Below are 26,793 nucleotides of genomic sequence, written 5' to 3'. Positions count from 1 at the left end.
AAATATTAGCATTAAAGGTATATATTTCTCCCTCACATTTTTGTACATTGCTGCCACTAAGCTCCTTTTTCTCAGGAGATAGATTAAGGTATCTAATAAAAATTGCTGTATATTTTTCCTGTTTTCCATACAGCAATCCAGTTATGTGCAGAGGCATGTCTAAAAGTTACAGAATGTTAGTACTATGGCAAATTTATTACAGTCTAAGGAGAGCCATAAGTATGAGCAAAAATTCTATCAGGTTATATGCCAAACTGAAGCAGGATGAGAATTATAAGAAGTAAAGGAGTCTCTCTTCTAGTGACTCCTTAACTGTGCCTTTCAGGTTCAAATTTAATTCTCTCTCATATAGTCATACAAATCCATGCACCTTTGTATGCTCTGCTGCCTGAAATTACACTGGCAGGTGGAATAGTGGACCCAATAATAGGCCCAGTCCCACAAGGCACTAATAACCTCCTGCATGGTGTTGAGCACATTGGCAGTTGCACATTGCAGAAATCAGGCTCCAGTATTACAGTTCAGTACAGATTTGAGAAATAATCATTCGCTTCTAGTAATTGCACAGAGGAGACAACTAATTTAAGCTTTCTGTCCTTAATCTATTTTGGATTTATACAATTCTGCATTAATAAATAATTTACCTAGATCAGATTCCTTGTTGCTATCTATAACACTACTGCTGTACTAGATCACAGTGCAGCAAATTTGGGCCGATTTCCTTCTAATGATCAGAACAAGTTCGTTCATGGTGATTGGTTACTCTGTAATTAGTAAAGAAAGGCTGTAAGACCTTTCTTTAGACAGGAGCATCTCTTCTCTCCCTCATTAGTAATTAACATGTAGGGAAAAGGCAATCAGAGCAGAGCAAAACTGAAGTAGTGAGATAAAAAATGATCTTTAAGACAACATATTTGCTTTAGGTGCAGGTCCTGGTTACCTACTGTAATGTACGATTCCAGAGAAAGAAAGAAGTTCATCAGTGATGCTCAGTATGTGAGGGAAATGCAACACAAGATGGATTCAGAGTATCAGGTATGCCCAGAAAGCAATAGACTTTGCTCAGCTATTTCATTGTTACTTGTTGAAAGTTACCTTCACTCAGGTAGAACATGAGCTGGTGATTAACAGCTAAATGCTATTGTTATATATACACACACACACACACGTACGTCTAATTAGGGAACTTAGATTTTGTTATCTTATACTCTAAGATCAGTAGAAATGTCATGCAGGAAGATATCAGTGAATGTTTTCAGGCCATTCAAATGGCATTTCCTAATGCAGTTGGTTCTCCTGCAAGAGAGTTTTCTCTGTACCTCTCACAGTGCACTCCCTAACTTAGCAGGAATATTTCTGCTTCCTTAAGGCCCTTCCACCAGCCCAGAGAGTCCTGGGCAAACACACTTCCTCCCACTTTCCTTCCCAACTGCCTTGGCTCCCTGTTGCAGGCCTGCCTGCCTACATTCCTTCAGGGAGGCTTTGTCTACCAGCAGTCTAACTCACCTGGCTAGAATGATAGCAGTTTCTCTCACTCAGCAAGAGTGAGAGATTTGCTCTCCTTCCTAATTAGCCCCATTTATGCTGGGTTCATCCCTTTTCTACTCACCCTTTCCAGGCTTGAGACATACTGCAGGTGTAGCAGGGTGAGTCTGATTGAGCTCATAGGCCCTTATTAACCCTTTCTGACTCAGTGCCTAACTTTAAACATGTGAGTAGTTGAAATCAATGGAATTACTCTATTCACATACTGGAAGTAAGGCATGTGTTTAAGTACTTTACTGATCCTCAGATGTATTTAGCTGCATACCTTCCATTGATTTCAACAATGAAAGTTAGGCACCTAAATACCTTTGAGGATCTGAACCTTTGTGATGTGCTGATGTCAGTTCTCACTGGCTTCAGTTCTCACTGATGTCAGTGGTAGACATGTGGTGCTCAGTATCTTGAAAGATGGGATTCATAATTTTCATAAAAAGAAAGGAAGTACTTGTGGCACCTTAGAGACTAACCAATTTATTTGAGCATAAGCTTTCGTGAGCTACAGCTCACTTCATCGGATGCATACTGTGGAAAGTGTAGAAGATCTTATTATATACACACAAAAAGCATGAAAAAATACCTCCTCCCACCCCACTCTCCTGCTGGTAATAGCTTATCTAAAGTGATCACTCTACTTACAATGTGTATGATAATCAAGTTGGGCCATTTCCAGCACAAATCCAGGTTTTCTCACCCCCCCCCCAACACAAACTCACTCTCTTGCTGGTAATAGCTTATCTAAAGTGACCACTCTCCTTACATTGTGTATGATAATCAAGGTGGGCCATTTCCAGCACAAATCCAGGGTTTAACAAGAACGTCGGGGGGGGGAGGGGGGAGGAAAAAACAAGGGGAAATAGGCTACCTTGCATAATGACTAAGCCTCTCCCAGTCTCTATCCCTCCCCAGACATTCTTGTTAAACCCTGGATTTGTGCTGGAAATGGCCCACCTTGATTATCATACACACTGTAAGGAGAGTGGTCACTTTGGATAAGCTATTACCAGCAGGAGAGTGAGTTTGTGTGTGTGTGGGAAAAGGGGAGGGGGGTGAGAAAATCTGGATTTGTGCTGGAAACGGCCCACCTTGATTATCATACACATTGTAAAGAGAGTGGTCACTTTAGATAAGCTATTACCAGCAGGAGAGTGGCGTGGGAGGAGGTATTTTTTCATGCTTTTTTTGTGTATATAATAAGATCTTCTACACTTTCCACAGTATGCATCCGATGAAGTGAGCTGTAGCTCACGAAAGCTTATGCTCAAATAAATTGGTTAGTCTCTAAGGTGCCACAAGTACTTCTTTTCTTTTTGCGAATACAGACTAACACAGCTGTTATTCTGAAACCTGTCATAATTTTCATGTATCTGTTAGGATGAATGTGAAGCAATATCAATGGGCTACATTTGAAAAATTTCCCCAAGGCAACCCACTTTACTGACGAATATTATCACTGTTGCTGTAAATGTTGAGAAAGAGGGTGCTGGCAATTCTGCTGCTGTTGGTTTTAAGTACTTAAGTATATGCTTAAACATTTTGCTGAGTAGGATGGGCTTAAGTGCATGTTTAAAGTTAAGCTTGTGCTTAAGTGCTTTGCTACATAAGGCTGTTAATTTTTTTCTTAAATATTAATGCAGTATATCCTCTCACAACTTACTTTTTGAGTACACAATGAATTTTCTGAGGATTTGCAAGTAAATCTGTTATTTAGTTTGAATTAAATATCTGCATTATACACCCTTCTTAGTATTTTTCCCATCAGTTTGTTATAGAATATAATTTATGACAAGTATCATGGCATATAATTGATATTACATCAGTTGCTTTCAACAGAGAATAAATTGTACAACTTGTATTTGCAAAATAAGTCACCTATGTGGAAGCCAACAGAAAAGGTGCTTAAAAATGGCTTCTCCTTTCTCAACATATATGTTCCAATTGTATCTTCAAGTCATATCTGCATATACTGGCTACATTCTCAAGAAGGTGCACACTATAACATTTATGGGTAAGACTGTGAACCCCTTATTCATAATGGTGGGTAGTTACACAAATAGTGCCATTGTATTAATTGGCAGTATTTGCATGCACAACTGCTCATCAATGTGAATAAGGGGGTCATAATTTGTTTATATGAGAGTAATGTTAATTTTGTAGCAGAAAAGATATTTCCCTTATAGGTTTTGAGAGTAAGCATTCCTTGAAGCCTTTGGGCCAAATTGTGCTGTGTAACATCTGTGTACCTCCATCGACTTCAATTATGTAACTGAGAATTTGCCTTAAGTGCCATAGGATAAACTTTATAGATACATTCAAACTAAGACTCCATGGGAAAAATATTTAGTTACTATCATAATTATTTATTTGTATTGTGGTAGCACCTAAGAGCCCCAATTATGGACCAGGGCCTATTTGTGGTAAGCACTGTACAAATATATGACAAAAAGGCTATCCCTGCCCTAAAAAGCATACAATTTAAGTTGAGCAATATTTCAGCTGAGAGACTCTCAGTGGACTTACAGTCCCATGCAACTTTTAGAATGTTTTTCCAGTGTGCGTACTCTATAACATGACATAACTGAATTAAGGTTGAAAATGACATAAGTAGGTCGGTATACAGAACACATCTCAAATGTTCTAAAGGTTAAAAACTTCTGCTCAAAACTGGTGGTTTTGTGAGCTACCACACTTCCAATAATGCATGGCTTTGCCTTGGAGATGCAAAAGATATAGGTTCAGATCTTCTGGACTGGCTGAGTTGCACTTCAAGTAAGCCTAGGATGGTGGGAGCAACTGTTCCTTTAATACACCCTGTGCTCCCTAATCTTGGTTTGATGAGATTCCTAAATTGGCAGTCCCTGGCCCCAGGCCACAGTAGAGCAGCCTCACGACCATTCTAGTAGCAGGGGATCTACAGAGTTTAGTGGCACTGTGACTATATCCTATTTTTCCCAGCCATGATACCCACCCCAAGGGCCAGGAGGAGGGGGCCACAGTAACCACTGTTACAGACCTACACCATCTGGGGATTCCAACTTCATAGTGGGAATCCTCGGGCAGCAGGATCCATTGGCTCTGTGGCCATTCCATGCTGGCAGACCAGGGTAAAGTAGTAAAGTGTTCTGAGTTCAAGGGAGTTGGCTGTGGGATCAGACTAATTGGTCTGACCACTTTGCAAGCACACTGCAAAACCCTCCTCTTTGACAAAAGCATTTCCACAGTAACTAGCAGGATGATGATTAAAAAAACCCCAAAGGAGCCTCTTTAACTAGTGAGGGGAGAGGAGCAGAAATCTCTGTGAAATCCATTAAGTACCTCACCCTGCAAATTTAATTAACTTGGGAAATGCTTTGATTCTGTGGTGATGGGCGTTATAGAAAATCCTAAAATAGATGAGTGCATGTGTGTGGGGAGTGGGACATACACACACAGAGTCTGATGAGCTGCTGCACAGTTTATTAGTTGTTTACATTTACCAGGATTACTGAGGCACCAGGTCAGGTAATTATTCCGATCAGTGTTAGGCTTAGACATTCAATAGGTGTGAGTTCGGAACAATTGGAGATGAGATTGTCTTGTCCAGGTGCACTGTAGCTAGAATTAAGACACAAGTTATTCAGAAGGAAAATCTTTCTCTTATTCCAGACAAAGAATGTGTTTTGTTCCTTAGGCTTGCCTGAGAAGACAGGAGCAGAATAGAGAACAGACTGAGAAGAAACGAGAGCAACATGCCAGGCAAGAACAGCGACAGAAAACCCTATCTTCCATCTATGCTACACGCAATTATGAAAGACCATGGGTATCAGGCATACCAGTTACCAGACAGGTACTTAAACTATAGGTCACAGAGGGTTTGATAATTTAAAAGATAAAGTCAAGTGGAACAGAATATTGTTACAGGGTAATGGTCTCCTGCTGCTGCATAACATTCCAGGGAAGCAGTTAATAAGAAATGGTTGGTGAGGAACAGCCAAAATATTTACTTTTACATTGAGCCTCTGTGTGTTGCATTCCAGTGACTTTATTTTTTCTATCAAATTATGGACATACATATAATCATTTTTTTAAGAGGGATGCTGGGCAACGTAAGTAACATTTACTCACTGTTCCATTACAGAATAACTACATATTTTTTTAAAATGTGATAGTGAATTTAATGGCAGTATTCAGGAGATTTTCAGTTAACTGAATGTTAAATTCTTCCATCAGATCCATGCCTGTGGAATCTTTCCATACTTCAGACAGTGAGCCAGATCCTTGGTCCTGATAAAGCAGCTTTGTGTAAATATAGCAGCACAAAGGAGCTTTAAAGCTGGCCTAATGGGCCAGCTAGGTATTGCCTTAGTGCAGGATATCTCCAGCACCTACAGTGGCCCCTTAGAGCAGCCCTGAGGCTGCTTTTAACTGGGGTCAGAATTGGACCCCACCAACCTCAGGGAACTGAGGAGAGCAACTGTGGTATAAATCTGCCTTTACTACCCTTTAGGAGCCTGTGATGTGCGCTGTTCACCCCAACTGAAGGACCACTGTTTCTGTTATCTCTGCAGTACAGGCTTGGAACTAACTGATCACCAGAGTGGGGATGGCTTTGATCTGTCTTGAGCATGTTGTTTCTAGCATGACATACCTAAAAGCTAAAATCCTAATATTAGTTTAAATTGTGCTGTTTGGGTGAAAAAAGTATGACAGTCTACAACTGCAATAACAGTATACTGCAGCCACCTCAAATGTGGAACCAGAGACTCAGCAGATGGATGGTTACCAGGGACAGATACTCTCACTAGGGAAAGAACAAATACTTTATGTGGATTCAATTTTTTCACAAATATATTCACATTTTAAGTACTGAAATATACAGACCTATTAGACAACATATATATATTTTGACTTGTGTTTCAACTGTTTGGCTTGTACACAAATATATTCAGTAATTGCCATGGGTGACTGTGAAGCTGAAGGATGCCTAACCCCCAGGCAGGTAAAGAGGAGCTGTTGAAGGGCCAGGGAGCTGCAGATAGATGCCTTGCCAGGGATGGAGTATGGATTTGCCAATTCTTGATTCAAAAACTTTATATATTATTAATCTTTTAAAATATATCAACATGGAATAGAGATTAAAAAACATAGGTACATAGGAACTGATGAACTAGATCTGACCCAAGGCCCAAGTTTAGTATCTGTCTCTGACAGTGGTTAGTCCTAGCTGCTTTGGAGGAAGGTGCAAGAAAATCTGCAGTTTGGCAAATATGAGATATGTGCTCCCAGGGAAGTTTCCTCCAGCTCTGAAGCACGATGGTTTATATCCTTTCTAAAATTATTGTTTTGGTTTATTTTAACATTTACTGTTATGTGACATTAAAAAAAAAACAGCTGTACTATGCGGTCTCATTATAAACACTGTACAACTGCATACAGGATTTGGCAAAGCACGACATAGCTTTTTCAAAGTTTATTGGATGCAGAGCTCCTGCTAACAATTCCCCAGACTTTGCTGTCTCTCAGACTATAACTCTCTAAGCTGGGATAAGTAAATTTGTCATGTGAACACCAGGTCCCTTTCACTCACAGTCATAGTCATGGGATCCCTCTGAGACCATGGGGCTAGTATATGTCTCCAGGTTATGTCCTGCTTGAACCTTACCTGCCTGTGCTTACTGTTGGTAGTGGCCCAGCAGACACTCTCAGAGCTCAATTAATCTCTTCAATACCCAGCAGGGCTCTCTTTGCAGCTCCATGACAGAATGGTGATAGAGCCAGGGCAATAGTGCCTGTACAGGGAGGTTTTCAAAAGCATTACACAGGTCTTTGGAGCCCTGAACAAGCTTTATTTGACTGTAAATCAAAGAGAAAACCTCAAAGTTTTTCACCAAACTGAGAGATCCAGTGCCTTTCCTTCCATTTTATTCCTGGCAGAGACAAATGAAAAGATCACATCAGAATGGGCCACAGTGATAATAGTTGCTTCTGACTGTGATGATGCTGTGGTTCTTGAACTTAAACCAAATACAGACACCACCTGTGGTGGTGCTGTCTCAAGTCAGAGACTTTTTCTGATGCAGGGGCAAGTAGTCCTCCCAAACTCCAACTTGCTATGTCTAGCAGCCTGGAAGTTGAGAAGGAGGAATTGACCTCCCTGAGATACTCACAAAAAAAGTCAATGAAATGCTCCTGTCTTCCAGGAAGAAGTCAACAAACTCAGTGCATAGAAAATATGGGCAAAAATCTTATTGGTGTTATATATATATACACATGAGATCAATCAGCAAAAAATTAACTCCATGTTGAAGTTTTTGCAGTTCAGCTTGCCTACAGGTAGTAGATCAAACACTCACAAAAAACATGTTTCAGCCATCTCAAGCTGCAAAAGACCTTGGTTGATTACTGGACCACAACACATATCTCAATTCCTAAGGGTGGCATCATCATTCACAGATTCCCCTCGTGGATCCCTAATGTAAGCACTGACAACCCCTCCTTTTAAGCCATTGAGGTCATAGAATCATAAGGTTAGAAGGGACTTCAAGGGTCATCTAGTTGAACCCCCTGCCAAGATGCAGGACTTATTGTGTCTAAATCATCCAATACAGATGGCTCTCCAGACTCCTTTTAAAAACCTCCAGTGAAGAAGCTTCCACAGCCTCCCGAGGCAGGCTGTTCCATTGTCCTACTGTTCTTACGGTTTCCCTGAGATTTAATCTAAATCTGCTATGCTATAGTTTGAACCCACTGCCTCTTGTCCTTCCCTCTGTGGCAACTTTTCTCCATCTTTTTGTGGCAGATTTTCAGTTGTCTGAAGACCGCTATCCTATCCCTCCTTAATCTCCTCTTTTCCAAACTAAACATACCCATTTCCTTCAGCCTTTGCTCATATGGCTTGCATTCCATCCCTTTGATCATCTTTGTTGCTTGCCTCTGGATCCTTTCCCGTTTCTCTACATCCTTTCTATACATTGGTGACCATAATTGGACACAGTACTCCAGCTGAGGCCTAACTAGCGCCCAGTAGAGCAGTATTATCACCTCCCCTGACTTGCATGCTATGCCTCTGTTAATGAAACTTAAAACTGCATTTGCTTTTTTTTTTGCAACAGCATCGCATTGCTGACTCATGTGTAGGCTGTAATCCACCACAACTCCAAGATCCTTCTCAGCAGTGCTGCTGCCAAGCCAGTTTTCCCTCATTCTGTATTTGTGCATTTGGTTTTCGTCTTTGTTGAATTTCATTTTGTTGTCTATAGCCCAGTTCTCCAATTTATCAAGATCCCTCTGAATTTTAGCTCTACCTTCCAAAGTATTGGCAACCCCTCCTAGCTTTGTGTCATCTGCAAACTTGATCAGTATGATTTTTGTACCTATATCGAGGTCATTAATAAAGATATTAAACAACACTGGACCCAGAACAGATCCCTGTGGAACCCACTTGAGACCTCCCTCCAATCCAACATCATTTCATTAATAGTTATTCTTTGTTTGTGTTTGTTTAACTAATTATGTATTCACTTAATGGTAGTTCTGTCGAGCTTGCATTTCTTCAGTTTACTTATCAAAATGTCATGTGGGACAGTGTCAAAACCCTTGGTGACGTCCAGGTATATTATGTCCATCGCATTCCCCCATCCACAAAATCAGTTATCCTGTCAAAGAAGGAAATCAAGCTGGTTTGGCATGATTTGTTCTTGGTAAAGCTATGCTGCCTGCAAGTGATTATCCCTTCATCCTCCAGGTATTCGCAGATTGAATGTTTTATACATTGGTGTAGTAGCTTCCCAGGTATCAAGGTCAGGCTGACTGGTCTATAGTTTCCCGGCTCCTCCTTTTCCCCCTTTTTAAAGATGGGTACTATGTTAGCCCTTCTCCAGTCTTCTGGGACCTCTTCTATCATCCCTGAGTTTGTAAATATTATTGCCAGTGGCTCCGAGATTTCTTCAGCTAATTCCTTCAGTACTCTTGGGTAAATAGCATCCAGCCCCGCTAATTTGAATTCATTCAAATTGGTCAGAAGATCTCTGTCATGTTCTTTACTTATCCCAATCCGCATCCCTTCCCTTTTATTGTCTATAGCAACTTCAGTAACAGTCATCCGCTCACATATTATTTTTTGTGAGAAGACTGAAGCAAAGTAGGCATTGAGCCCCTCTGCCTCCCTATCATGTTCTGTTACCAGCTCACCTTCTCCATTGAGTAGCAGACCCACGCCATTCTTGATTTTTCTTTTTTGTCTGACCTCCTCCTTTTTTCCCATACCTATCCTTTCAGCACAATGATAGTACTCATTGATGGTACTCCGATCATGGTACTCAGTGATGGTACTCCAATCATGGGAGTTGTCCCACAAAGTCTCTGTGATGCCAATTAAGTCAATTTTCTTCATATAGCATGACTTCCAGTTCATACTGCTTGTTCCCCAGATATTTTGCAGAATGCCCTGTTGCTTTTCTTTTTGCCTTTTTACTGCAGTTGTGATTTCTAGACCCTTCTCCAGAAATTAGCCTCCCTCCCTTGTCTGCGTTACTTGAACCTAGATGCACGTTTGCTGGATTTTTGTAACTCTCCCCCAGAGGAGCTAGTTTAAAGCTCTCCTTATCAGGTTAGCCAGATGATGTCCAGAGATGCTCTTCCTGGTATTTGATAGATGGAGCCCCTCCCAGCACAGTAATCCTCGTTCCTGGAACATCAGCTCATTGTCGAAGAAGCCAAAATCCTCTTGCCGACTCCACCTGCATAGCCACGCATTTACTTCCACAATTCGATGGTCCATGCTCGGGCCTTCTCCTTCAACAAGGAGGATGGACGAGAACACCACTTGTGCCCCAAACTCTTTTATCCTTCTTGCCAGAGTCACATAGTCTTCAGAGATCTGCTCAAGGTCATTCTTTGCAGTATCATAGAATCATAGAATATCAGGGTTGGAAGGGACCTCTGGAGGTCATCTAGTCCAACCCCCTACTCAAAGCAGGATCAATCCCCAACTAAATCATCCCAGCCAGGGCTTTGTCAAGCCTGACCTTAAAAAATTCAAAGGAAGGAGATTCCACCACCTCACTAGGTAACGCATTCCAGTATTTCACCACCCTCCTAGTGAAAAAGTTTTTCCTAATATCCAACCTAAACCTCCCCCACAGCAACTTGAGACCATTACTCCTCGTTCTGTCATCTGTTACCACTGAGAACAGTCTAGAGCCATCCTCTTTGGAACCCCCTTTGAGGTAGTTGAAAGCAGCTATCAAATCCCCCCTCATGCTTCTCTTCTGAAGACTAAACATCCCCAGTTCCCTCAGCCTCTCCTCATAACTCATGTGTTCCAGTCCCCTAATCATTTTTGTTGCCCTCCGCTGGACGCTTTCCAATTTTTCCACATCCTTCTTGTACTGTGGGGCGCAAAACTGGACACAGTACTCTAGATGAGGCCTCACCAATGTCAAATAGAGGAGAACGATCACGTCCCTCGATCTGCTGGCAATGCCCCTACTTATACATCCCAAAATGCCATTGGCCTTCTTGGCAACAAGGGCACGCTGTTGACTCATATCCAGCTTCTCGTCCACTGTAACCCCAAGGTCCTTTTCTGCAGAACTGCTGCCTAGCCATTCGGTCCCTAGTCTGTAGCGGTGCATTGGATTCTTCCATCCTAAGCGCAGGACTCTGCACTTGTCCTTGTTGAACCTCATCAGATTTCTTTTGGCCCAATCCTCCAATTTGTCTAGGTCCTTCTGTATCCTATCCCTACCCTCCAGCGTATCTACCTCTCCTCCCAGTTTAGTGTCATCTGCAAACTTGCTGAGAGTGCAATCCACACCATCCTCCATATCATTTATGAAGATATTGAACAAAACCGGCCCCAGGACCGACCCCTGGGGCACTCCACTTGATACCGGCTGCCAACTAGACATGGAGCCATTGATCACTACCCGTTGAGCCTGACAATCTATCCACCTTATAGTCCATTCATCCAGCCCATACTACTTTAACTTGCTGGCAAGAATACTGTGGGAGACCGTGTCAAAAGCTTTGCTAAAGTCAAGGAACAACACGTCCACTGCTTTCCCTTCATCCACAGAGCCAGTTATCTCGTCATAGAAGGCAATTAGATTAGTCAGGCATGACTTTCCCTTGGTGAATCCATGCTGACTGTCCCTGATCACTTTCCTCTCCTCTAAGTGCTTCAGAATTGATTCCTTGAAGACCTGCTCCATGATTTTTCCAGGGACTGAGGTGAGGCTGACTGGCCTGTAGTTCCCAGGATCCTTCTTCTTCCCTTTTTTAAAGATGGGCACTACATTAGCCTTTTTCCAGTCACCTGGGACCTCCCCCGATCGCCATGAGTTTTCAAAGATAATGGCCAATGGCTCTGCAATCACAGCCGCCAGTTCCTTTAGCACTCTTGGATGCAACTCGTCTGGCCCCATGGACTTGTGCTCGTCCAGCCTTTCTAAATAGTCCCGAACCACTTCTTTCTCCACAGAGGGCTGGTCACCTTCTCCCCATGCTGTGCTGCCCAATGCAGTAGTCTAGGAGCTGGCCTTGTTCGTGAAGACAGAGGCAAAAAAAGCATTGAGTACATTAGCTTTTTCCACATCCTCTGTCATTAAGTTGCCTCCCTCATTCAGTAGGGGCCCCACACTTTCCTTGACTTTCTTCTTGTTGCTAACATACCTGAAGAAACCCTTCTTGTTACTCTTAACATCTCTTGCTAGCTGCAACTCCAGTTGTGATTTGGCCTTCCTGATTTCACTCCTGCAAGCCTGAGCAATATTTTTATACTCATCCCTAGTCATTTGTCCAATCTATCTCTTCTTGTAAGCTTCTTTTTTGTATTTAAGAGCAGCAAGGATTTCACTGTTAAGCCAAGCTGGTCGCCTGCCATATTTACTATTCTTTCTACACATCAGGATAGTTTGTCCCTGTAACCTCAATAAGGATTCTTTAAAATACAGCCAGCTCTCCTGGACTCCTTTCCCCCTCATGTTATTCTCCCAGGGTCTTGCCCATCAGTTCCCTGAGGGAGTCAAAGTCTGCTTTTCTGAAGTCCAGGGTCTGTATTCTGCTGCTCTCCTTTCTTCCTTGTGTTAGGATCCTGAACTCGACCATTTCATGGTCACTGCCTCCCAGGTTCCCATCCACTTTAGCTTCCCCTACTAATTCTTCCCGGTTTGTGAGCAGCAGGTCAAGAAGAGCTCTGCCCCTAGTTGGTTCCTCCAGGGCTTGCACCAGGAAATTGTCCCCTACATTTTCAAAAAACTTCCTGGATTGCCTGTGCACCGCTGTATTGCTCTCCCAGCAGATATCAGGGTGATTGAAGTCTCCCATGAGAACCAGGGCCTGCGATCTAGTAACTTCTGCGAGTTGCCAGAAGAAAGCCTCGTCCACCTCATCCCCCTGGTCTGGTGGTCTATAGTAGACTCCCACCATGACATCACCCTTGTTGCTCACACTTCTAAACTTAATCCAGAGACTCTCAGGTTTTTCTGCAGTTTCATACTTGAGCTCTGAGCAGTCAGACTGCTCTCTTACATACAGTGCAACTCCCCCACCTTTTCTGCCCTTCCTGTCCTTCCTGAACAGCTTATATCCATCCATGACAGTACTCCAGTCATGTGAGTTATCCCACCAAGTCTCTGTTATTCCAATCACGTCATAATTCCTTGACTGTGCCAGGACTTTCAGTTCTCCCTGCTTGTTTCCCAGGCTTCGTGCATTTGTATATAGGCACTTGAGGTAACCTGCTGATCGCCCCTCTTTCTCAGTATGAGGCAGGAGCCCTCCCCTCTCACGCACTCCTGCTCGTGCCTCCTCCCGGTATCCCACTTTCCCACTTACCTCAGGGCTTTGGTCTCCTTCCCCCAGTGAACCTAGTTTAAAGCCCTCCTCACTAGATTAGCCAGCCTGCTTGTGAAGATGCTCTTCCCTCTCTTTGTTAGGTGGAGCCCGTCTCTGCCTAGCACTCCTTCTTGGAACACTATCCCATGGTCAAAGAATCCAAAGCCTTCTCTCCGACACCACCTGCATAGCCATTCATTGACTTCCACGATTCGACGGTCTCTACCCAGGCCTTTTCCTTCCATGGGGAGGATGGACGAGAACACCACTTGCACCTCAAACTCCTTTATCCTTCTTCCTAGAGCCATGTAGTCCGCAGTGATCCGCTCAAGGTCATTCTTGGCAGTATCATTGGTGCCCACGTGGAGAAGCAGGAAGGGGTAGTGATCTGAGGGCTTGATGAGTCTCGGCAGTCTCTCTGTCACATTGTGAATCTTAGCTCCTGGCAAGCAGCAGACTTCTCGGTTATCCCAGTCGGGGTGGCAGATAGATGACTCAGTCCCCCGGAGGAGAGAGTCCCCGACCACCACCACCCGCCTCCTTCTCTTGGGAGCGGTGGTCGTGGAACCCCCAACCCTAGGATAGTGCATCCCATGCCTTCCAATCGGTGAAGTCTCCTTCTGCTCCCTTCCCTCAGACGTATCATCTGGTCCACTCTCCGCATTAGTACCTGTTGAGAGAACATGAAAACGGTTACTTACCTGTATCTGCCCTGCTGGTACATGGACATTCCCCTTTTTTCTTCTGGAGGTCACATGATGCCAAATTTCTTCACCATCCTTCTGTCCCCGATGTGCAGCCTGCTCTGAATCTTCAGAACCTCGTGCCCGTAGAAGCCTATCCTGACATCCGTCCAGGAAATCTTCAGTTTCTCTTATGCAACACAGGGTCGATACCTGTTGCTCCAGACCTTGAACCTTCTCTTCCAGTATGGAGACCAGCTTGCACTTTGTACAGACAAAGTCGCATCTGTCCTGTGGAAGAAAGACAAACATAGCACATCCAGTGCAGGTCACAACAGCTGAACACCCCCCATCCATATAACCTTCCTTCTACGAGCTTCCTCAGGAGTTGTAGTAATTACTCAGAGAATCCGGCAAGATGTAAGCCTCAGTTGGCTCTCCCCAGGTGAACTCCCAGGCAAACTCCTTTTGTTAGCTGCTCTGCTGTTCACTGCTCAGCTGGTTCGCAACTGACTGACTTTTTATGCAGTCAGGCCCACTTAAGGCTCACCTGGAACAAAGCACACCCAGTTCTCGCCCTTTTCAATCATAGAATCATAGAATATCAGGGTTGGAAGGGACCCCAGAAGGTCATCTAGTCCAACCCCCTGCTCGAAGCAGGACCAATTCCCAGTTAAATCATCCCAGCCAGGGCTTTGTCAAGCCTGACCTTAAAAACCTCTAAGGAAGGAGATTCTACCACCTCCCTAGGTAACGCATTCCAGTGTTTCACCACCCTCTTAGTGAAAAAGTTTTTCCTAATATCCAATCTAAACCTCTCCCACTTCAACTTGAGACTTTTACTCCTCATTCTGTCATCTGCTACCATTGAGAACAGTCTAGAGCCATCCTCTTTGGAACCCCCTTTCAGGTAGTTGAAAGCAGCTATCAAATCCCCCCTCATTCTTCTCTTCTGCAGGCTAAACAATCCCAGCTCCCTCAGCCTCTCCTCATAACTCATGTGTTCCAGTCCCCTAATAATTTTTGTTGCCCTTCGCTGGACTCTCTCCAATTTATCCACATCCTTCTTGAAGTGTGGGGCCCAAAACTGGACACAGTACTCCAGATGAGGCCTCACCAATGTCGAATAGAGGGGAACGATCACATCCCTCGATCTGCTCGCTATGCCCCTACTTATACATCCCAAAATGCCATTGGCCTTCTTGGCAACAAGGGCACACTGCTGACTCAAATCCAGCTTCTCGTCCACTGTCACCCCTAGGTCCTTTTCCGCAGAACTGCTGCCTAGCCATTCGGTCCCTAGTCTGTAGCTGTGCATTGGGTTCTTCCGTCCTAAGTGCAGGACCCTGCACTTATCCTTATTGAACCTCATCAGATTTCTTTTGGCCCAATCCTCCAATTTGTCTAGGTCCTTCTGTATCCTATCCCTCCCCTCCAGCGTATCTACCACTCCTCCCAGTTTAGTATCATCCGCAAATTTGCTGAGAGTGCAATCCACACCATCCTCCATATCATTTATGAAGATATTGAACAAAACCGGCCCCAGGACCGACCCTTGGGGTACTCCACTTGATACCGGCTGCCAACTAGACATGGAGCCATTGATCACTACCCGTTGAGCCCGACAATCTAGCCAGCTTTCTACCCACCTTTCAAACAACCAATCAAGCACACAGCACACAGTCACACTGTCCTCACAACAAACACTCAGATACTCACCAACACAGCCTCCTTAATGCAGCCCTTAGCGTACCTCCTCTCAGGCAGATCCCAGGCAAACTCCTTTTGTTAGCTGCTCTGCTTTTCGTTGGTGCCCACATGCATAAGTAGGAAGGGGTAGTGGTCTGAGGGCTTGATGAATCTCAGCAGACTCTCAGTCACATCCTGAATTCTAGCTCAGGCAAGCAGCACACTTCTCAGGATTTCTGGTCCGGACTGTTGATAGATGACTCTGTCCCCCTTAGGAGGGACTCCCCAGCCACCACCACTCTTCTCCTCTTGGGATTGGTGGTCGTGGAACCCCCATCTCTAGGACAATGCACCCCATGTCTTCCGGTCAGTGGGGTCTCCTTCTGATCCCTTCCCTCAGATGACTCTTCCAAGACATTATCAGCAGTAGTACATGTGCAGATAGCCTGAAAGCAGTTGCTTACCTCTATCTGCATTGGGAGTATATTGGTTGTCCTTCTTCTGGAGGACCCATGCTGCCAACTTTCTTCCTTGTTCTTCAGTTCCGCCCTCCTCCACTGCCCTCTCTGATTCTTTGGCATGCTGTGCCCACAGTACCGAATCCTGACTTCTGTCTAGGAAGTCTACATTTTCTCTGATGCAATGCAGGGTTGTTACCTGGGTCTCTAGTCCTTTATCCTTTTCTTCCAGCAATGGAGGTCAGTGTCTCTGTGCTTTCTCACATTCAATCTCTTTTGTTGTCAACTCCAAGAGGAGAGTTTCAGAAATAGGTGCATTATACAGGAAGCTATAGTACTGTACCTTTCATTAGAGTAAGATCATTCTCAGAACTGATGCTTTTCATAGCAAATGTTCATTTGTTTTCCATAACACAGCTTAGTGGTACTGCTGTAATTCTGTCTGAGTCCCAAGCACCCAAGGAGGCCAAGTAGTATATTCTAGACACTAGCGGGGCAATCAAAATATAAATCAGCATCACACTAAGGTCTACAGAAAGTCAACATCCCTTCCAGTGCTTTACCAGCCAGCAATCCAGAGCAGGGAAAAAAGCCCTTAAAAGCCTCAATAAGAAAACGTGAGTAAGAGATGCATCTAAGACTTGCAAAGCTAATGAGGTAACCCCACTTGTTGATATGACTACATATTTAATCGGAAGAACAGGATCTATGTAGCCAGAAAGGTTGAACCCATCATACGAGAAAATGTATAAGTCAACAAGTTGGTCTTCAGTACACTTACTCAAGACATTACAAAGTAGACATGCTGTCCTCTGCATATTCAAGCTTTGGCAGGAAAGTTCTACAAGTGTTATCTCAGTAACACGTCATACCCCTGAGGTTTGCAATAAATGTGTTAGTTATTTAATTAGCACCCCTTCCTCTTTGGGAATGTCTGCATTGCCATGTAAGCTCAGGGTTAGTACAACTTAAGTTAGCAGACCCTGGGTTTGTTACCCTAGGGCTAGAGTGTCTACACTCATTTGTAACCCCAGGTTAGGAATTGTTGAACCCTGGGTCCCAACCTGGGGTGCCAGCATCTACACTGCATTATGTATGTCCAAGTCCCACCACTCATATCCCAGATTTCCTAATCCCTTCCCCCACCCCCACAAAAAATGTGGCCACACTAGCCCTTTTCTCTTGTTGCAGCATGGGAAAAGCTGACTGTCCACCAAACTTGATAGTCCGGAGAACAAAGAAAGTGAGCCCATGGGATTGTGGGATACTTTTGGTGGATTCTCAGAGCATGAGTCTGGAATGGCTGCATCTACACAACAAAACAATATGGCTTGGACCCTGGGTCCCGGCTTAATTTAGGCTCAGACCTTCCAACCTGCCTTGGGGTCCTGGGACCAAACCCTGGGTTAGTGCAATTTGTGTGTAGATGGAAGGGGAGTTAGGCTTGGTCCTGAGTTCAAACCCTGGGCTTACACTGCAGCATAGACATATCCTTTAGGATCACTAAGCAATCACTGCTCAGAGCATCCCTTGCAAAGATTGCTGGACGTGCAATGGTCTAGAAAAGAAAAAAAAAATTCTTACCTGTGAATTTATTGTCTTGGTCCTCACAATCCTGCAGTTTGACCCATTTAGGGAGGATTACATGTGAGGGATTATAGAACAATCAGTTAATTTTCTAAAGTTTATCAAAGGCACTTTTGCAAGTGTAATCTCAGTTTTACATGAATAAATACTGTTGCTATCTTAAAATTTAGTTCTGAAAACTATCAACTAGGGGTAGGGTTTCCAAAAGATGGGACCCAAGCCCAGTGTCAGAGATCTGATCTGCCTCCAGGCTCCTAAAAGACAAAGGAAAACCCACTCTGAAGACTACTGGACATGAAATGTTTAAGAAGGGAAATAACCACTGAGAATGCTTTTTTCTTTCTGTGCTCTAAACAGATCTTGTCCTGTAGGAGGTCAGATATGGAAGGATTCTACCAAGGCAAAAGTGAGGATTAGAGAGTAAATCCCATATTCTCTTCTGGGGTTGATTCCATTCTTAAATCATGTCATTACATTAACATCCCAGTCACTCCCTGATACGTATGCTGTTGGTAAATGTAGAGATAAGCAGATACTATTATTCTGAGCTGGGGAGCATTCAGACTGTCCTGTTCTGTGAACAAAGTGCTCTGACTTTTGGACTCAGCTAGAGTTCAAACTTTGCAGTCAAGGCATGTTTTGTCTGGGTGTGCCTGACTCTTCCCCTTCCTTTTTTTTTTTTTTTTAGGGTGACAATATGTTTCAGTAGTAACAGTGTTATGTTTAGGATACATATTTCTGGTGTGATTTGATCACACTGTTCACTCACCAAGGTCTATCCTACAGAGGTTGTTATACTGTCTTATCCCTGTATTATAGGAGCACTTTTCAGTAGTGCATTGAGCAAAATGGCCAATATTTGTCACATGTGATTCATTCTTTTTCTCATCCTCTTGCCAGGAGGAGAATTGTGTGTGCAGCATAATGTTTTGATTTTATTTTTTTATGTCCATGCCACTGTGTGTTTTATACAGGAGATGGCAAGGTCAAAGAAGCATGCCTTGCCCTTAGAGTGGAAGATGGTGAGGATTTGTGGTGGGCCTTAGTTACTGCTTTGTTCCAGTCTTGGTCTGGACCCTGAGAAAATGCTGTCTCCTGCAGTTAACTTTGAAAGTTACACTTTGTGCTTTTTCTGTTGTATGCATCTCCGGCTAATACTCTTACACTCTTTCCCTGAATTTGAGAGTCTCTAAGGGTATGTTGTCATAAATATAAAGGGAAGGGTAAACCCCTTTGAAATCCCTCCTGGCCAGGGGAAAGCTCCTCTCACCTGTAAAGGGTTAAGAAGCTAAAGGTAACCTCGCTGGCACCTGACCAAAATGACCAACGAGGAGACAAGATACTTTCAAAAGCTGGGAGGAGGGAGAGAAACAAAGGGTCTGTGTGTGTATCTATATGCTGGTTTTCTGCCGGGGATAGACCAGGAATGGAGTCTTAGAACTTTTAGTAAGTAATCTAGCTAGGCATGTGTTAAATTATGATTTCTTTAAATGGCTGAGAAAAGAATTGTGCTGAATAGAATAACTATTTCTGTCTGTGTATCTTTTTTGTAACTTAAGGTTTTGCCTAGAGGGGTTCTCTATGTTTTTGAATCTAATTACCCTGTAAGAAATCTACCATCCTGATTTTACAGGGGGGATTTGTTTATTTCTATTTACTTCTATTTTTATTAAAAGTCTTCTTGTAAGAAACTGAATGCTTTTTCATTGTTCTCAGATCCAAGGGTTTGGGTCTGTGGTCACCTATGCAAATTGGTGAGGCTTTTTATCCAACATTTCCCAGGAAAGCGGGGTGCAAGTGTTGGGAGGATTGTTCATTGTTCTTAAGATCCAAGGGTCTGGGTCTGTAGTCACCTAGGCAAATTGGTGAGGCTTTTTACCAAACCTTGTCCAGGAAGTGGGGTGCAAGGTTTTGAGAAGTATTTTGGGGGGAAAGACGCGTCCAAACAGCTCTTCCCCAGTAACCAGTATTAGTTTGGTGGTGGTAGCGGCCAATCCAAGGACAACGGGTGGAATATTTTATACCTTGGGGAAGTTTTGACCTAAGCTGGTAAAGATAAGCTTAGGAGGTTTTTCATGCAGGTCCCCACATTTGTACCCTAGAGTTCAGAGTGGGGGAGGAACCTTGACATATGTCTACACTACAAAATTACTACAAAATTAGGTCGAATTTATAAAAGTAGAAAGTGTTTTTATACAGTCAATTGTGTGTGTCCTCACACAAATGTTCTAAGTGCATTTAGTTGGCAGAGTGCATCCACAGTACCGAGGCAACCGACGACTTCCGGAGCGTTGCACTGTGGGTAGCTATCCCACAGTTCCCGCAGTCTCCACCTCCCATTTGAATTCTGGCTAGAAATCCCAGTGCCTGATGGGGGCAAAAACATTGTCGTGGGTGGTTCTGAGTACATATCATCAGCCCCCCCCCTCTGTGAAAGCAATGTCAGACAATCGTTTTGCACCTTTTTTCATGGGTTACCCGTGCAGATGCCATACCACGGCAAGCATGGAGCCCGCTCAGCTCCATGTCACTGTATGTCTCCTGGGTGCTGGCAGACGCAGTACTGCATTGCTACACAGCAGCAGCTCATTGCCTTTTGGCAGCAGACAGTGCAGTATGACTGGTAGCCATTGTCGCCATACTCCTGGGTGCTCTTTTAGCCGACCTCGGTGAGGTCAGTCAGGGGCGCCTGGGCAGACATGGGAGTGACTCAGCCAGGTCATTTCCCTTTTTAAGTTTCATCTCATGGAGATTCAGTCCTGCTGGCAGTCATACTGCACCATCTTCTGCCAAGCACCCAAGAGATGATGATGGCTAGCAGTTGTACTGCACCGTCTGCTACCAGCAAGATGTATAAAGATAGATGAAGTGGATCAAAACAAGAAATAGACCAGATTTGTGTTGTATTCATTTGTATTCATTTTGTCCCCCCTCCTTCCCTCCCTCCTTGAATCAACGGCCTGCTAAACCCAGGGTTTTGAGTTCTATCCTTGAGTGGGCCATTCTGTTTCTCCTTGATGCAAAGCCACCCCCTTTGTTGATTTTAATTCCCTGTAAGCCAACCCTGTAAGCCATGTTTTCAGTCGCCCCCCCTCCGTCAGAGCAACGGCAGACAATCGTTTCACGCCTTTTTTCAGCGCAGACGTCATAGCCCTGGGAACATGGAGCCCGCTCAGATCACCGCAGCAATTATGAGCACTATAAACACTGTGTGCATTATCCAGCAGGATATGCAGAACCATAACCTGCAAGAAAAGCGAAACCAGGCGAGGAGGAGGCGACTGCAGCATGGTGACGAGAGTGATGAGGACATGGACATAGACGTCTCACAAAGTACAAGCCCCTGCAGTGTGCACATCATAGTGTCAAATGGGCAGGTTCATGGTGTGGAATGCCGATTGTGGGCCCGGGAAACAAGCACAGACTGGTGGGACCGCATAGTGTTGCAAGTCTGGAATGATTCCCAGTGGCTGCGAAACTTTCACATGCGTAAGGGCACTTTCATGGAACTTTGTGACTTGCTTTCCCCTGCCCTGAAGCGCAAGAATACCAAGATGAGAGCAGCCCTCACAGTTGAGAAGCGAGTGGCAATAGCCCTGTGGAAGCTTGCAACGCCAGACAGCTACTGGTCAGTCGGGAATCAATTTGGAATGGGCAAATCTACTGTGGGGGCTGCTATGATGCAAGTAGCCAACGCAATCACTGAGCTGCTGCTATCAAGGGTAGTGACTCTGGGAAATGTGCAGGTCATAGTGGATGGCTTTGCTGCAATGGGATTCCCTAACTGTGGTGGGGCAATAGACGGAACCCATATCCCTATCTTGGCACTGGAGCACCAAGGCAGTGAGTACATAAACCGCAAGGGGTACTTTTCAGTGGTGCTGCAAGCACTGGCGGATCACAAGGGACGTTTCACCAACATCAGTGTGGGATGGCCGGGAAAGGTGCATGATGCTCACAAAAGGGACTTACTTGCCAGACCAGAAAATAACCGTTGGGGATGTTGAAATGCCTATATGTATCCTTGGGGACCTAGCCTACCCCTTAATGCCATGGCTCATGAAGCTATACACAGACAGCCTGGACAGTAGTCAGGAGCTGTTCAACTATAGGCTGAGCAAGTGCAGAATGGTGGTAGAATGTGTATTTGGGCATTTAAAAGCATGCTGGCGTAGTTTACTGACTTGGTTAGACCTCAGCGAAACTAATATTCCCATTGTTATTACTGCTTGCTGTGTGCTCCACAATATCTGTGAGAGCAAGGGGGAGACATTTATGGCAGGGTGGAGGTTGAGGCAAATTGCCTGGCCACTGATTACGCGCAGCCAGACGCCAGGGCAGTTAGAAGAGCACAGGAGGGTGTGGTGCGCATCAGAGAAGCTTTGAAAACCAGTTTCATGAATGGCCAGGCTACGGTGTGAAAGTTCTGTTTGTTTCTCCTTGATGGAACCCCTCCCGCCGGGGTTCACTCTACTTTCCTGTAAGCTAAGCACCCTTCCCTCCCCCCTTTGATCACCGCTTGCAGAGGCAATAAAGTCATTGTTGCTTCACATTCATGCATTCTTTATTTATGCATCACACAAATAGGGGGATAACTGCCAAGGTTGCCTGGAAGGGGTGGTGGAAGAGGGAAGCACCGGGTGGGGTGGTGGAGGAGGGAAGGACAAGGCCATACAGCACTTTAAAAGTTTAAAACTTTAAAACTTATTGAATGCCGGCTTTTTGTTCCTTAGGCAATCCTCTAGGGTGGAGTGGCTGGGTGGTCGGAGCCCCCCCCCATCGCGTTCTTGGGCATCTGGGTGAGGAGGCTATGGAACTTGGGGAGGAGGGCAGTTGGTTACACAGGGGCTGTTGCGGCGGTCTGTGGTCCTGCTGCCTTTCCTGCAGCTCAACCATGCACTGGAGCTATGAGTTTGATCCTCCAGCAGCCTGAGCATTGACTCCTGCCTTCTTTCAGCAAGCTGACGCCACCTACCATCTTCAGCCTGCCACCTCTCCTCATGGTCATATTGTGTTTTCCTGCACTCTGAGATTGTCTGCCTCCACATATTTTTCTGTGCTCTGTCAGTGTGGGAGGACAGCATGAGGTCAGAGAACATTTCATCGCAAGTGCGTTTTTTTCGTTTTCTAATCTTCGCTAGCCTCTGGGAAGGAGAAACATATGCAGCTGGTGGAGGAAAAAAAAGGGAGAGTGGTAGTTAAAAAGACATTTTATAGAACAATGGGTACACTTTCTCACGGTAAACCTTGCTGTTAACATTACATAGCACATGTTTTCATTACAAAGTCGCATTTTGCCTCTTATTGAGGGTATGCTGCTTTGGTGAGAGAGATCACTCACGCAGGGCCGGGCAACAAAATTCGGCTTGCAGGCAGGAATGGTAAGCCACAGTCTTTTGGCTTCTTTAACCTTCATAACATGTGGGAATGGTTTCAAACAGCAGCGCCCTTGTCAACGTTCCTCCCCCACTCTGAACTCTAGGGTACAGATGTGGGACCTGCATGAAAACCTCCTAAGCTTACTTTTACCAGCTTAGGTTAAAACTTCCCCAAGGTACAAATTAATTTTATGCTTTGCCCTTGGAATTTCCACTGCCACCACCAAACTTTAACTGGGTTTACTGGGAAACGTAGTTTGGACACGTCTTTCCCCCCCAAATCCTCCCAACCCTTGCACCCCACTTCCTGGGGAAGGTTTGGTAAAAATCCTCTCCAATTTGCAAAGGTGACCACAGACCCAAACCCTTGGATCTGAGAACAATGAAAAAGCATTCAGTTTTCTTACAAGAAGACTTTTAATAGAAGTAAAAGAATCACCTCTGTAAAATCAGGATGGTAGATACCTTGCAGGGTAATTAGATTCAAAACATAGAGAATCCCTCTAGACAAAATCTTAAGTTACAAAAAAGACACACAGACAGGAATAGTCATTCTATTCAGTACTGTTCTTTTCTCAGCCATTTAAAGAAATCATAATCTAACACATACCTAGCTAGATTACTTACTAAAAGTTCTAAGACTCCATTCCTGTTCTATCCCCGGCAAAAGCAGCATACAGACAGACACAGACCCTTTGTTTCTCTCCCTCCTCCCAGTTTTTGAAAGTATCTTGTCTCCTCATTGGTCATTTTGGTCAAGTGCCAGCGAGGTTACCTTTAGCTTCTTAACCCTTTACAGGTGAGAGGATTTTTCCTCTGGCCAGGAGGGATTTTAAAGGGGTTTACCCTTCCCTTTATATTTATGACAGCCCTCATTTCCCATACGAAGTAGCTGTTGGGTTGGCGGTTTAAAATGGGCTGGCAATTTAAAAGGAGGGGCTGCGGTTTCTGGGTTAACGTGCAGCAGAAACCCAACTAACCCCCCCACACTCCTCCCCCCAATTCTCTGGGATGATGGCTTCACTCCTCCCCCCCCCACCGTGTGGCTAACAGCGGGGAAGATTTCTGTTCAGCCACAGTCAAACAGCCCAGCAGGAATGGGCACCTCTGAATGTCCGCTTACTAAAACCACCCTATTTCAACCAGGTAACCATGAATATCACTCTCCTGAGGGTAACTCAGAGAGTTAAAGAATGGATGTTGTTTGAATGCCAGCAAATACCGGGACCATACGCTGCAATGCTTTGTTCTGCAATGATTCCCGACTACGTGCTACTGGCCTGGCGTGGTAAAGTCTCCTACCATGGAGGACAGAATAAGGCTGCCCTCCCCAGAAACCTTTTGCAAAGGCTTTGGGAGTACATCCAGGAGAGCGTTATGGAGATGTCCCTGGAGGATTTCCGCTCCATCCCCAGACACGTTAACAGACTTTTCCAGTAGCTGTACTGGCCGCGAATGCCAGGGCAAATTAATCATTAAACATGCTTGCTTTTAAACCATGTATAATATTTACAAAGGTACACTCAGCAGAGGTCCCTTCTCCACCTTCAGGGTCCGGGAGCCCGCCTTGGGTGGGTTCGGGGGGTACTGGCTCCAGGTCCAGGTGAGAAACAGATCCTGGCTGTTGTGGAAACCGGTTTCTCCGCTTCCTTGCTGTAAGCTATCTACAACCTCCTCATCATCATCATCTTCCTTGCCCCGCTTCCGTGTTGCCTCCCACTCCTTGGACGGAGTCAAAGCACAGGGTTGGGGTAGTGGTGGCTGCACCCCGTAGAATGGCAGGCAGCTCATCATAGAAGCAGCATGTCTGGGGCTCTGAACCGGAGTGGCCGTTTGCCTCTCTGATTTTTTGGTAGGGTTGCCTGAGCTCCGTAATTTTCACGTGGCACTGCTGCGAGTTCCTGTTATAGCCTCTGTCCTTCATGCCGTTGGAGATTTTTTTCAAATATTTTGGCATTCCGTGTTCTCGAACAGAGTTCTGCCTGCACGGATTCATGTCCCCATACAGCGATCAGATCCCATACCTCCCGTTCAGTCCATGCTGGAGCTCTTCAGCGATTCTGGGACTGCATGGTTTCCTGTGCTGATGGGCTCTGGATGTTGACCTGTGCAGGTGAGCTCACCACGCTGGCCAAACAGGAAATGAGATTCAAACGTTCGTGGGCCTTTTCCTGTCTACTTGGCCAGTGCATCTGAGTTGAGAGCGCTGTCCAGAGCGGTCACAACTGAGCACTATGGGATAGTTCCCGGAGGCCAATACTGTCTAATTGCGTCCACAGTACCGCAAATTCGACCCGGCAAGGCCAATTTCAGCGCTAATCCCCTCGTCGGGGGTGGAGTAAAGAAATCAATTTTAAGAGCCCTTTAAGTAAAAAAAAAGGGCTTCATCGTGTTGACGGGTGCAGGGTCAAATCGAGGTAATGCTGCTAAATTCGACCTCAACTCCTAGTGTAGACCAGGGCAAAGAGTGGGAATCAATTATAATTTGAATTTTTCAAGACAAGACTATTATTTACTTAAGACTGACAATGAGGAGGGGAAATTGTTCTAACTATGCTTCAGAGGGTTCCCAGGTAGGATGATGTTCTTTGATTCAGATGAGGGAACAAGTAAGGCAATGCATCTGTGTTTAGTAGTCAGAATAAGGTGCATGAAGCTAACTATGGGTATGGTATTTATTCATGTAAAACTGAGCTTATACTTGCAAAAGTGTCTTTATAAACTTTAGAAAATTAACTGATTGTTCTATTATTCCTCACATGTAGTCCTCCCTATTGGTTGAACACTGAGCATCAGTGTGAGTTATGTGCCTTTAGAAATACTTTCATAGCTCAGTCCCCATTGAAGACACAGAATGTATTCAAACTGATTTCTGTTGTTCTAGTTGCATGCTGCAATCTACAGACAATGGATATTTAGTCTCAAGTCACTAGATTTAATCAAAAAAGAGAAAGGAAGTCAAAATCCTCAAATAAAATGTGAGAATTATTCTCAGAAGGGCACTAATCTTGATAAAGACTATTTTGAGTCAATGATAATAGCTTGTTTTGGTTAGATCAGATTTTATTTGAAAAATCTCATTTCTTTTAGTTAAACATTCAAATTTCCCCCTTTTATTTTGTAGAATTGTACTAAACAGAGTGCAGTCTATGAGGGAACTGCAGGGAATTACATTGTATTGAGTGAACTTAATAATCGTGAAAGTGAGAGAACTGGACTTAGTATGGGCTAACTGTATGCAGGCTTCCCTGCACTGCTCAGTCCAAGTACTACATTACCATTTGTTGAGCAGGGACTGCCAGCCTAGTCAGATTTCACAGTGGTTTTATGATCTGGATAAATGGAAACTGGGCAGAGACTCTCAAACTCATTTTCACTTACAATTTAAGGGAGAGTATGAACTGGTGTGGAGTGAATTTCATGAGGTTCCAAGGTTCATTTCAGATAAGCCATAAGACCTTTGTATTTTTTTGAACATATCAGAATCTTTTAAGGCAACAGAAGATTGGCTGGTGCAGATTTCAGTTATTATATTAGATATTTCCATTATGTTTATGCAGCTGTTCATTGTGTAAATATCTGAAATCAAAGTTTATACCACAGATTTTTTTATTTGTGGGACATTGAACAGTTTGGTGT

The 26,793-nt window shown here is 44.4% G+C and overlaps 1 protein-coding gene across 5 annotated transcripts in view; it reads left to right on the top strand.

Moving 5' to 3' along the window:
- The window catches only part of MARCHF10 (membrane associated ring-CH-type finger 10), a 98,741-nt gene that overhangs the window by 5,721 nt on the left and 66,227 nt on the right, over positions 1-26,793 (top strand). For 4 of the 5 annotated variants that reach the window (XR_013635082.1, XR_013635081.1, XM_078850712.1 and 1 more), the window contains exons 2-3: positions 924-1,035; positions 5,213-5,368. Coding sequence is in view for 2 of the 5 variants with exons in the window: in XM_078850712.1 (XP_078706838.1) it covers positions 949-1,035; positions 5,213-5,368 (243 nt within the window). In the remaining 3 variants the exon portion in view is untranslated. Of the gene's footprint in view, positions 1-923; positions 1,036-5,212; positions 5,369-26,793 lie in introns of those variants that run through there. The other variant, XR_013635083.1, reaches the window with a different exon arrangement.

This window comes from Lepidochelys kempii, chromosome 27 (assembly GCF_965140285.1).
Source record: "Lepidochelys kempii isolate rLepKem1 chromosome 27, rLepKem1.hap1, whole genome shotgun sequence".
Classification (NCBI taxonomy): Eukaryota; Metazoa; Chordata; order Testudines; family Cheloniidae; genus Lepidochelys; species Lepidochelys kempii.
The sequence above is the reverse complement of the archived record's forward strand: the minus strand, read 5'-3'. Positions and strand labels throughout refer to the sequence as shown.